The sequence below is a fragment of the Periplaneta americana genome, chromosome 6 (assembly GCF_040183065.1).
Source record: "Periplaneta americana isolate PAMFEO1 chromosome 6, P.americana_PAMFEO1_priV1, whole genome shotgun sequence".
In the NCBI taxonomy this organism is placed as follows: Eukaryota; Metazoa; Arthropoda; class Insecta; order Blattodea; family Blattidae; genus Periplaneta; species Periplaneta americana.
This window is the reverse complement of record NC_091122.1, coordinates 52,002,804-52,016,573: the sequence shown is the minus strand read 5'-3', so window position 1 is coordinate 52,016,573 and position 13,770 is coordinate 52,002,804. Positions and strand designations below refer to the sequence as shown.

The 13,770-nt window shown below is 36.5% G+C and overlaps 1 protein-coding gene across 9 annotated transcripts in view; it reads right to left on the bottom strand.

Moving 5' to 3' along the window:
• Positions 1 to 13,770, bottom strand: part of LOC138701333 (band 3 anion transport protein-like) — a 734,049-nt gene that overhangs the window by 9,010 nt on the left and 711,269 nt on the right. For all 9 annotated transcript variants that reach the window (XM_069828100.1, XM_069828106.1, XM_069828105.1 and 6 more), the window contains 4 exons: positions 12,421 to 12,599; positions 10,118 to 10,292; positions 3,116 to 3,360; positions 975 to 1,189 (listed from right to left, as the gene is read on the bottom strand). In XM_069828100.1, the coding sequence (XP_069684201.1) occupies positions 975 to 1,189; positions 3,116 to 3,360; positions 10,118 to 10,292; positions 12,421 to 12,599 (814 nt within the window). The remainder of the gene's footprint in view (positions 1 to 974; positions 1,190 to 3,115; positions 3,361 to 10,117; positions 10,293 to 12,420; positions 12,600 to 13,770) is intronic.

Genomic DNA, 13,770 nt, shown 5'->3' with positions numbered 1-13,770 from the left:
GATGATCCAGTTGGAGCATGTTTAATATTTTGCCTATGGATCAATGGAGTTGACATGTGAAGAACAATACACTGTTCTGAAAATTTGCTTGTGGCTTAAAAAACCGTGTGTCCCACGCCGTGGCGTCGTGTTCTAAGGCATCCTGCCTAGGACTCGCGTTATGGAATGCATGCTTGGAAATTTCGGCCACATGGGACCGCATCTTTGTAAAAGTGAGCCGAGGGAAATTCCAAGGCCGAGAACACAGTAGCATACCTCTAGTGAGAAGAGGTGCGAAATCGGTCTGTGCCTACTACCTACATGGCTAGATTAAATTCAACTTTCGAACTTTGGGCATGGATGTCGAAGTGTAAAGTGTTTAAGTTGGAAGATAAAGTGAACATTATTACTGATATTGAACGTGATCTGTCCCAAGAGGACATTACTACTGTATGTATAGCAATGTCAGTAGCACAAAAACAAACACTTCGGTTTTAGTCAACCTCTGATATAGTAAACGAAATATGCTGGTCCGTAGAGGTTCGCTATAACCGGAGTTGACTGTATATATTTTTAGCTATGTATCACTAAATATTGATTTGATTAGTACATGAATTATTTGATGTTATTTATAATCAGATTACTGTCGATATTTTGTGGGCTTTGTGCGATTTCACCCTTCTCGAAATTTTGGAAAAGGGGAGAAATTATGTGGGTAAATACGGTAAGTAATACCAGTAATTTTAAATGTTGCTAACCACAACTCTACACTTCAAGAACCACAAGCAGTTGGCGAACCACACCGTGAGAAATGTTCATGTACAATTTTCAGCAAGCAAATTCTATTAAAAACATCCTACTAAATTAAATAATTTTATTGATTTGCAACTTTATAAGAAGTAATGTCATAATTTACTCAAGTAAATATAACAATATTGTGAATAAATAGAAGTGACATGCTAGACAATTAATTACAGAAACAAGTGACTATATACCTTTCACCTCAATGATGTGGGGCTTCTCTCCTGGAGCATGTGTGCGTGACATGACTGTTACTGCTGAGACATGTGCTATAGAGCGCACAGTAGCAGCACATTGCCAAGGTGCCCCCATCAAACCACAGCCAACATTTGCAATACAAACTATAACGATGTCCAGGTGAAAGCCAGATCCTTTCTTCAGTTTTCGTTCCTTTTTATCAATTATCAACCTTGAAAAAGAAAATTAAATTATTATGCCACAAATGTACTGGTTGTTACACAGAAACAAAATTTGATACAATCAGGTAAACTGAGGTTGGAATTGAATGGAATGGAATTTCCATTGCTACGACCATTCAATAACTATTGCACTAATCCTCAAGCTGGGCGCATTCCCAAATTCACACCGGCTGACTACACTAAGGTTCGCTGCGTACCCAGGTTTCGAGCAGGCCCTCGTCCCTAGGCCAGTCCTCTCTGTGTGTCACCAGCCGACATTCGGGGAATGCTAAAGAAAGGATGACGAAATAGAGAAAAGTTGACGGAATTATGTGTATGACCAAGGTGAGTAGATTAAGTCTAAGATGGTTATGGGAGGAAATTGGAGTAATGAATTTAAATGTAATTTGTAAAATCGTAAAAGAGAGGTGTAATGAAACTACAAGACAGAAATTATATCAAAATCTCAACGAATTAACAACATTAAGTAACTATAAGGACATTAAAACGTCATGGAAACAAGAAGAATATGTAAGAATAAATAATAGGAAAGTGAGGATGGGCTTAGCTTGGATGAGCTTGAGAGAAGACGCATTCCATATATCATTAGAATGTCAAGAAACAGACAATACAAGGAAAAAGTGGATAAATAATACATTTTTGAGTATGAATAGATATGTAGCATATAAGAAAATATGTAATATAACTAATATAAGAGAGTTAAATAAATTGGACAAATTTTTAATGATAGTGAAGATGAAATGGGAAGAGAAAGTTAAAGGTGTATTAAATTGATCTTGTAGTATGTATGTGTGTGTGTATTTTTTTTTGTTTTCTTTTTATTTAATTTTTTTAGTTGTGAGACTTGGCATAAGTGATTAAAATTGTAAAGTAGGGCAGATCTGGGGTAATATAGAATTGTAACAGGTCTGTCTTACAGATATATATATATTTTTTATTTTATTGGGTTATTTGTACGACACTGTATCAACATCTAGGTTATTTAGCGTCTGAATGAAATGAAGGTGATAATGCTGGTGAAATGAGTCTGGGGTCCAGCACCGAAAGTTACCCAGCATATGCTCGTATTGGGTTGGGGGAAAACCCCGGAAAAAACCTCAACCAGGTAACTTGCCCCGACCGGCATTCGAACCCGGGCCACCTGGTTTCACGACCAGACGCGCTGACCATTACTCCACAGGTGTGGTACAGATATATGATGGATGAATAAATATATCATATCATATCATATCTTATCATATCATGTGTATGACTAATATGAGGAAATGGGAGAACCCCGAGAAAAACCCCAACTGCGACCTTGTCCGCCACAAGTGTCACTATGGATCTTTCGGTGAAAAATCTGAAGTTTGACCAGGACTCGAACCAGGACCGCATGTGTAAGTAAAGTAAATCCGTGGCGCTACAGCCCATGAAGGGCCAAGACAGACCAGCCAGCTGCTGGCCTCATGTTCACATGCCGAAGCAAAGGTGGACGATCATCCTACCAGAATGGAGGTATCGTGTGGTTAGCACGATCCCCCCAGCCGTTATAGCTGGTTTGCGAAACTGGATTTTCGCTACCTATCGTAGCTCCCAAGTACATCACGATGCTGGGTGGGCACTGGTCCCATACACTGGTCGAAATTTCATGAGAAAATTTCTTCCCCCATGAGGACTCGAACCAGCGCGTATTCCGTAATGCGAGTCCTAGGCAGGATGCCTTAGACCATGATGCCATGGAGCGGGATGTGTGACAGGCTGAATGTCTGACCACTCAGCTATCACAAGTTAAACTGAGGTTAATGTGTCGGCTTACTGTAAACAATCAGTACAACAAATATCTACAATTAGTCGGACTCAGGCAGGCAGGCAAACAAATACCTGAACGACGAATGAAGAGAAACACTACCCTAATGGGAAGGCTGAGCACTTACTCGCAAATGTGTGTCTCCATGAAGAGCAGAATGTAGACGAGGAGAGCTGGAGCAGCAGCTGCAAACAGAAGCCATACGTGTTTCACGACTGGTGAGATTATCCACCCCCTTTTCTCTGGATTCGATGGAGATAAACCTTCAGGCACCTGCAGCTTCTCTGTGTAAGTCTCTGGTACCAGGTAGTCCAGTGTGACCATCGTTATGATTGCAATTGGCACTCCAAAGTCTCCCAGTGCTCGTCGAGCCTATGAGGATACAACATGTATATATAGGATGTTCAGAATCCCATGCTCTAACTTCTATAGACGATGGAGAAAACCAAAACAAAAATTTTGGGCCAGAAACTTATACTGAGTGAGTACTGGGCATGCACAGATAAAATACGAGTGTTTTGATCTCCTTCATCAATTTCAAAGGCACATTGGGTCCGATAAGTATAATAATAAAATTTCAAATATGTATGGATTTATTACCGTCAGAATTACTTATCAATAATCAAACATTAAACCATTATATTATTACATGAAATGGTACATAATGACCGACGAACATTTTCGCCATGAGTATGGCATCCTCAGGTCTCATCGAAGCAATGACATATAATGAACACTTATAATTTCTGGTTTAAATACAATCGTTAACCCTTTGAAGCGCAGTGGTTACAGTACATAACCACCTTTTAAATTTGAGTTTCCTGCCCTTTTACAGTGTGATTTTTATTTCAAAACTACTGCGCTGCGTTCACTGAACCCTAGTAACTGTAGGAGAATTTTATTTTCCCTATATTTGTGTTGCTCCACTAGATGGCCGATGTTGGGGTGTGGAAGACTCGCTACGTGTTTTTATTTCAGTTGTATGCTAAAATATCACAGTTACGTAAGTTTCTATTTAGTATTATTTGTCTTTCGTTCTTTTAGAACATATTTCAATAACAAGATTGTAATTTCTACGACACATGTGGCATCAATATAGAAATAATGTGGTGGTTTCAAAACGTAACCACTACGCAAACAGGGTAGTTATGCTTACCATATCCAACAAAATGTTCCATTTTTGTGTCAGTTTATTCATCATGGCTACAAGGAAGAGATGGTTGGTGACAATCACAAAGTGTTTTTGACAACTTTTTCACAAGTTTGAATCTGATGATCTCTAAGAGAGCAAAATATCTATGCATGTGGTACAGTTAGACATGGGCGTATTGGTTTACCACACGACAAAAGAAGAGACCGCGACATGAAACGTGTGAGAGTGATAGCCATACATCATATGCTGGAGTGTCCTGGCTCAAGTGCAAGGATAGAAGGTCCATTCTTTTCCTTTCTGATTACCACGCAACACATGTGAAGTAGCTTAATGAAACCAGAAACTGTTTCCTTTTGTATCATTCGCTATAAGTCTGAAGACATTGTGTTCTGCAGTATTGCACAGTATTGAAACCACCCATTTTCTGTGTAAAAATAGAAGTTTTTAAGATTTTTTAAATTTGAGGCGCTTCTCTTAGACAAATAAAAGTTTAATTTCATTGCAAACACAATTTTTTATTTCCTTCCCAAATGCGTGCATCAAAGGGTTAAAAATGTTTGAAAAAGTTAATACGATAAGCGGTGTAAGCATATGCAGTTAAGAACAATACGTGTAACATAAAATTTAAAACCATACAAAGTATAGAAAAAACAAACAATGTGCTGATGGTTAAATGTATAACGAGATAAAATAATTTAACAATCTTCAATTGCAGGTGGTCATAAATCACAAAATAGTAGAACATGCTATGGTATATAGCTCACTCGTGCTAAACCAAAGTCCTGTAAAATATAACGGGGAAGTGTAAAAATTTTGAAATTGAAAGTTAAAAAGTGAATGTTGAATTTAGAATCGTGGTTTTTAATACTTACAAATTTGGTTGAGGAGAAGCTGACCTAACCGCAATGTTGTAGCAACACGACTGAGCTTTATAGAAATACATTAGCATTTAAAGAAAACTATGCACCTGGCAAACCTAGTGGATTACCAAGAATTGACTTCTTTACAATTTTGTAAAGTGGGTTATTTAAATTGGGGAATTGTTCATTACGTAAATGCGTATTACTATTATTAGAATATGTAGCTATATAATAATCGTCTGTGGCATTCATGTGTTTGTTATTATTAACTGTCTTTAAAATTTGCAGAGTGTCACTTATACTCGTAAGTTCGTGGTTATGATTAATTAGATGTGTAGCAAACTCAGATTTGTTCCTATTATGTTTGAAGTCAGCTACATGTTCGCTATTCTTGGCTCCGGCTTCATACAACGGCTGCTCTGAGTCATTGTTATAAACTGTAAATGAACTATTTTAAGTAGGCAACGATTATATTCAACTACAGAAATTATTCAGCATTGGTGAATTAACAGTGCTTCCCGACCATGATAGGTTGGCAAACCCTTGCATGATTTAATTCGTCTAGGACCTAACCCAGAAGTAGAGTAATTACCAGGTGTGTTAACCTTTCGCACTGTCTGCTCTTCTTCTACTTCAGTGGCAGGATATACAAAAAATGTATCACTCTCTCCCACCTTTTTTTCGGACAAGTTTCTTCTCATGCAAGTCCCCTCCTATTTCTCTATCCACTCTGCCAATGAAATATTTTATTCTTTTCTTAGTGGGGAATCTTATATTAGCGAAATTATTTTATGATAGTATAATTCTGTGGCTGGGAGGAAAAAGATCTTAAGTAATAATTTTATACTTTTCAGAAGAGCAGTAGAAAGATTGAAATTGATGTCAATTATAGTTTTTTTTTAATTAAGAGGTTTTTCCTGGATATTATTTGTTTATCTTTATTCTAAAATAGGTAGGCCTTAATGTTGCTTATTTAACAATTTTCTTCATTATTTCCAAAAATAGCCGCACTTTTTAAGGCTAGAACCCAAACTGAGTAGAAAGAACTATTTAAACATAAGACCTTTTTCATGTCAAAATAAATGAGAAATGTAAATTGTTAGGAATGCAAAATGGGTCTTAAACAATTATTATAGGACTGTTTACCTTGGTGCTTAAAGTTTTAAAAAGAAAGGGCATGAGTATGTGATAAAATGGTTAAAATACAAGTTAGACCTTTTTAATAAGGAAGCATGGAAAGTAAACACATGATGGTTTGTAAGGAATAAAGTATTAAATATTCTTAAGTCCTTTATTCTGTGTGTGCTCGATTCAAAAAGTACTTAGGACATTTGGTAATGCTCTATAAATCCAGTCAGGAGTCTTATTTGACTTTAACCATTTTACTAGATTGTAGAGAATTGTTTCCACTTTCAGAATATAGGGGAACTAGGCCTAAAATGACATACCTAAAGGAAATCTTGAAAAATATATGTATTCTTACCAAATTTGTTTTGGCCAATTATATATAACTGGTACTACAATATTAACACATATATTAAGATCAACAGAAAGTGGAAAATACTGACAATCTTTAACTGAAATGTATGTTTGAAAATAGACAAACTATGTCATTTTACCCAAGTTACTAGGGTAAAATGACACACTTAAGTTAATTTTTACATAGTTAAAAAAAAAAAAAAAATTTGTTCTCTTAGATACACTTGCACATTCATTGTGTGCCCATGAGAAACATTTCTTTCACTGTAGCCATGTTTCTTCTAGTTTATATTGACTGTAAACTTCATTGCAGTACAGACAAGGTGCATCGTTCTCAACATCACCATCGAAGTCACTCTCTTCATCTTGGTCCCCATTGCTTAGATCAAACTGAAGCTGTGTTTTTCCTCTGTTTGCTGAACGCCTTTCTTTTACAGCTCTTCTTTCAGCTTCCTTTAATTTTAATTGGTTAATAAAAGAGATGCTCGATTTGGGACCCTTCACGTGTTCTCTTTCTTCTCGTCACAGATCTAGTGCCAGAGGGAATCGGGGAGATCTCTTGCTGTGTCACATGAGGTGAAGGCCTCGTTTGTGACGTTTTCGCAGCTGTGCAGTTAGTGGTGATGGCTCTATCATATGTTCTTTTGCATTTCTTGTTGTTGAACTGCTCTTCTGTGTTGCACCCTTTGGCCCGTCTGTAGGGACTGCATTCGTTAGAGGTCTGTCTGTGGGCGCTGCAAGACTAAATAAGTGATCAGGAAATATGTCCGAATTGAGTGGACAAATTCCTGTTGAAGAAAATCCACCCAATCCATTGGTGATGGTTGCAGCTTTTCCATAGACTTCAGAAAATAAGTCCGCAATTTGAAACTGTGTAATCACCCATCCAGGATGGTTCCTCAGCCACTTTGTAACGGCCTGATTATATGTTTTCAAAGGCCTGAAGAAAGAGACATCAAGTGGCTGGAGTCGGTGGGTGCAGTGACGAGGGAAGGCTAACATGACGTGTAATCACTGTTGCCAACTTCTGTGCACTATAGAGCTGTAAATCCAAACTTATCTTACAATGTTTTCCACAAAACACATAGTATATCATTTTACCCAAGTATGTCATTTTAAGCCTAACTCCCCTATAAAAATCTCATTTTCACAAAAAAATTGACTTAAGACCTTTTTCCTCTCGGCCACAGAATTTATCATTCATTGTCGTGTAAGGGACCCCATATTCTTCCGAAGCCTTTCTAATGCTCAATAGCTTGCATAGTAAGAAATGTGCTGCTAAACTGCATGCCGAAAACATGTTGTGTTAGTATCGTGCTGTGCCGACGTGTGAGGGTGGAAACTGGTTCGACATGCATCAAATGTACTGGGTGTTCAGTTCAAAGTGTGTCATGGCTCGCTGTATGACGTCATGTGGCTAGTCAATGAGCCTAGAGAATTCAATCTTCCTACACTTCCGCAGAGGTGTATTACCTGTGTGCCAGAAAAGTTGCCTAGCAAGTACGGCGTTCATTCTGAAAAGTACTTACCGATACGTACAGTAACGCAGATAGTGGCAGGAATGTGAACTGTTTCGAAACATGTACTATAGTGAGTTTTTTCTTAGTGTTGGGATATGGGGAGAGGGTTAAGATGATTACTTACGTATTTGTTGACATTAATTTCGACTGTCAACATGGACACGAAGCATTTGATTTGTATTGTGAAATGTTACTGTACGCAATCGATGATAACAAATACCCTGCGTACGACTTGGCCGCGCAAAACACAATTCGAAAGAGGTTATGGTATCACACAGACCATACGGACCGCCATCTGTTGCTACGACGTTCAAGTTATACCGTACACGTTCTCAAGTTCAGATTGAACGCCTTGATTAATAGGCAACTTCTCTGACATAAAAGCTGAAACTCGCTTCAAATCGCTGACTCATCAACAGTGACGTCATGACACACTTTGAAATGAACACCCAGTATGTCATACTGATGCTCTACTGGTTTGTTAGGCAGCGGCTAAGACAACACAGGGTTCCCATCATATTCAAAAAGTACAAACATTAATGTTCTAAACGGAATTTGAACCCAAAACTGTGATTTCCACAAAACACCAAAGCTGTACCTAACCAATGTGTATACTGCAGCTGATATTCGTAAAATAAGAAGGTAGACTTACACGGCTATATTAATAGACATTAATCAGTCATTACATTTAACACAAAATACATGGGTATTTCGATAATTAGTGGTAACATTTGAATTTAAGTATTCTGAAAAGCATTCTTGCCTGTTGCAATGTGAATGTGTTGTTGTTGTTTTCTAATGCCAGGCGTTTGACAATAAAGTCATTTGACCTCTTGCACTCCAATATTTTTCAAAGATATTATCATGACCAGCCACTGAAGCACAGATTTTGAGGTGTTCCGAATCCATTTCTTGGTTTGAGTTGCACAATGGGCAGTTAGGGGACTGATATATTCCAATTCTATGCAGGTGTTTGGCCAAACAATCATGGCCTGTTGCCAATCTAAATGCAGCTACAGACGATTTTCGTGGTAAATCGGGAATTAACTGTGGATTTTGATGCAGGGAGTTCCATTTTTTCCCTTGGGATTGAGTTATCAAATTTTGTTTGTTGAAGTCTAAGTATGTAGATTTAATAAATCTCTTCACAGAGTAATACGGAGATTTAGTAACAGGTCTGTAAGTAGCAGTACTGCCCTTCTTTGCTAAATCATCTGCATTCTCGTTTTCCAGGATTCCACAATGGGATGGTATCCATTGGACAGATTGACAATCTGAATTTTAATGTTCACATTTGCTAAACATTTTAGAGCACTACAGATAACAGTCCACAAATTAAACTCATTATCTTATAAATTATATTATTGTCTTCAAACTCATAAATAACACACATCAGATGCTCCTCTTTTTCAATGTTGTCAGCTTTACGTTATTTACCGTTGTTAGCACCACATACAGACATTATTGTCACCAATTATGGAATGACCCATATACTGCGTGTTCAGTTCAAAGTGTGTCATGGCTCGCTGTATGACGTCATGTGGCTAGTCGATGAGCCTAGAGAATTCAATCTTCCTACACTTCCGCAGAGGTGTATTACGTATGTGCCAGAGAAGTTGCCTGGCAAGTATGGCGTTCATTCTGAAGAGTACTTACCGATACGCAAGGTAATGCCGGTAGTGGCAGGAATGTGAACTCTTTGGAAACACGTAGCCTACTGAGGTGAGTTTTTTTCTTACTGTCGGAATGCAGGGACAGGGTTAAGACGATTACTTACGTATTTGTTGACCTTAACTTGGACGGTCAACATGGACACGGAGCATTTGATTTGTGTTGTGGAATGTTGCCGTACACAACCGATGATAACAAATACCCTGTGTACGACTTGCCCGCGCAAATCACAGTTCGAAAGAGGTTATGGTAACACACAGACCGTACAGACGATCATCTATTGCTACGACGTTCAAGTTATACCGTACATGTTCTCAAGTTCAGATTGAATGCCTTGATTAATGGGTAACTTAGCTGACATAAAAGCTGAAACTCGCAACAGTGACGTCATGACACACTTTGAAATGAACACCCAGTATTTAACAAGGACTGCTGCATTCACTTACATTTCTCCCAAGAAATTTGCTGTTTCGGAACTGTCTCAAGTAATATGCTATGAAGAATGTTCCAAGAGCCAAAATGAGACAGAGAAGCGCAGTGTTTGGCTGGTTATCTAGAACTAGATGGCCCGTGCTCTCCCTATAAGCTGGTGGCCTGATTGTTACATTATCCTGAGTGGTTCTGTAAAAACAAAACAACAAACTTCATGAAGTTCAAACTGTTAAAATGGTATAGAATAGACGTAAAATGAAACTTTGGCACTTCTATGTCAACGTGTGAATATTACATAGTGGATATTAAAATACGAATGCCAAATAATCGAAACTAAAAGTTCCATTTTGGATATGAAACTAATATCTTGATAGTTGTATTATCCTGACTTAATTTAACTACATATTGCTACAGTAATTTCTGAAAGTAACTTCTGTAGTTTTATCAAACTTGTAACAAAATATTTAGAAGGATATAGCATGTGACAAAGGTGTGTGAAGGAAAACAGAATCAGTACACAATTAAAAAAAAATTGATGTATCATTCAATGCAACCGGTCTTGTGTCAAAAAAAAAAAAGGTCTATTTATGTATGAATTTAAATACTATTATAAATAATACAAAATAATAGTATTTAAATTCATTAATATGTCACATCAACGGATGTGTATACGTCACCAAACATCGTAAGATGAAGATTATATTTATGTATGTTAAAATACTCGACATAGTCCAGAAGACACGGATATATAGCATTTTAAAATAAAAATCCACAGGTTACCATAAACAGCAAAGTTAAACTTTGTTAATTGATTGACAATTTCAATCGTGGTTTTGTTTCCTATGTTGGCTATAGTGGGATTTCATAGATCTGGCCAAAAAGAAAGACATATCTATGGAGAAAGCTTCTGTTGTAGTTAAAAAAATGAACAGTCTCAGAGTTACATATAAGCGTGGACAATTTGTTTTTGTTTGAAAATGATTAATTTTCACAGTAAAATCAAACAGTAAAATTTTGTGATACCATTATTGTTTCCTTTTATACCTTTAATTAGTTATATTTTCAGATGTTTAGAGAAAATAATAATAAAATAATTGAAATTTCATATTTAACTATTCTGTCACACCTGTAACATGTTATAAATATTCTGTATGTCCTTGGCCAAACACAAATCCAAGTTTAAAAAAGGTAGTCTTGTTCTAAAAATCTTACAGATAAAGAAAAATAAAAGCCGTAAAGCGGGGTGACTTTGAACGCCGAGGTGACTTTGAACAGTAATTTAGCGCCTTTCTAAATTAAATGCTGTACCCAATTGCGATAAAACTGTTTAAGTTGTCAATAAACTAGTTCAGTTTTTTCGCAATAGGGTACAGCATTTAATTTAGAAAGGCGCTAAATTACTGTTCAAAGTCACCTTGGCGTTCAAAGTCACCCCACTTTACGGTACTATTTTTTCAGAACTTACCAATTAATGAATGTGTAATGGCAAGGAAAATTTTGTCACACCCATAACATTTAATCTTCCCCTTGCTTTTTATCTTAGACAAAATATATGGATTTAATAATTATGCATCAACAACTAGGTAACTAGAAGTACGGTATATACCATAGCTTTTTTTTAACTGTCTACAAGGTAAGAAATTTACATAATCTAAGTCTTTCAGTCAATATAACTAAATATTTGTCACGCCCATAACAAGGAAATGACTCAGATATCATTAAGCATATAAAGTTGACCAGGTTAAGGTAGCAGGATATGCGATGAAGAAGGAAGATAGGGAAATAAGAAAGAAAATGTTAATTTTTCAAATAGAAGGCCGAAGAAAGATGGAGAGGCCAAGATTAAGATGGCTGAAAGGATGAATGGTGATGTCAGGGATCTGGAAATGGAGAATTGGAACATGGCAGCAATTGACTGCAACAAATGGAAGATATTTCTTGAGAGCTCAAGACTCAGTAATGAGCATATTTCATCGAGTTTTTTTCTCAGTAAGTACACGCAGTTTGTTCTTTTATTCACAACAGAATGCATTTCCTTACATTTTTTTACGAAATTTTTTATACTGTGTCTCAACTAAGACAAATGTACGACTGTGAATTTAAAACAAGATTGCGGCTTCAGTCTCACAGACAAGAGATCTACTGCATACACTATCTATACAGTGAAGGGAATATTCTGTAGAAGTAGAAGAGGGGAAACAGGAGAATAAAGGGGAAGAGGAGAAGGAAGATGAGTAGAAGAAAAGAAAAGATACGAAAAAGTAAATGAGAAGAAGAGAGAAGAACAGTAAGATGAAAAGAATGGCAATGAACTCACCCAGTTTCCAGATAACTGTCATTCAATACTAACGAATAAGATACAACACCACTGTTAGTGTAGGTTCCAGATTCCCCCTGGGAACCATTTCTGGGGGCATCTGAACCATTGATCCTCGTATCGTTATATGGGAATGGATCTGAGCAATAGTCGGCCCACAGTGGATGCTCGTGAAACACCTGCAACAAATGAAGCCTGGAGACCTAAACATTCTCTTTCACAGTACAATGTTCTCTATCAGGGTATTATATACATTGCTCACACTTTCTCCCATTCTATTATTAAGCATTTAGTAATTCTGACATCCCTGAGCGCTTGCTAATATGTTGAAAACTTTCGCAATAGTTTCATTTAATATAGTGTTGTGGAATTTAATCGATTAATCAATTAGATTAATCGATTAAATTCCAATCAATTAGATTAATCGATCAATTTCTGTTATAAGATTAATCGATCAAAAATATTTAATCGAATAATCGAATTGATTAAAATGAATCGGTTGTAGTTGATATTAATTATTATTTTGTTAATAAAACTCATACTAAAAATTCCGACAATATTTCTGTCTCGGAAATCGCTTACTTAAAAGCACAATATTTTCTAACTGTAAACCAGATAGTGTAGGGAAAATCTTAGCACAAAAACTTCAGAAAGAGATGGAGATATGAGGACAGTGACAGTGGTAGAGTGCTGGTACGTTCAACCAGAGGTCCCGGGATCGATACCCAGCCCCGGAACAATTTTTCCCTTGAAATTATTCAAATCTGCTTTACAGGGAGTTTTACCTGAAAGACTAGATTTGCTTCATACTTTTTGTTATTTATGTTTGTCTCAAAAATTTCCGGAGAAATTCACACAATAAATTACAAGCCTGATAATAAATACGTCAGTAAGTAATTAAAATAGTTGTTTTGTAATATAATGATACAATATATACAGATATACAACATTTAATACTTATGCTTATCACCGAACACAAGTTAAATTTAACAATAATTGTGTATTACAATATATTAAAACATTTTTTCAACTCGATCAAAACTCGATTAATCGATTAAATTCAAATAGTTAATCGATTAAATATTTTGATCGATCAACAGCACTAATTTAATAACAGAATTTACAATGGAACCAGAAGCGGATTAGGAGAGTCCTGCGCACTTTAGCTTCAATGGATCTATTGTGCATAACTCTTTAACACAGAAAGGATAGGGTTAAGTAGACACTCCTGAAAATTTAATTGGTTTCATAAGCTGACACGCAATATTCTTATGGTGGTATTTTCTGTCCTGAATTTATGACAATAAACAAATGCTATCTTCAGTACAATTAATCCCAATCGTAGATTAC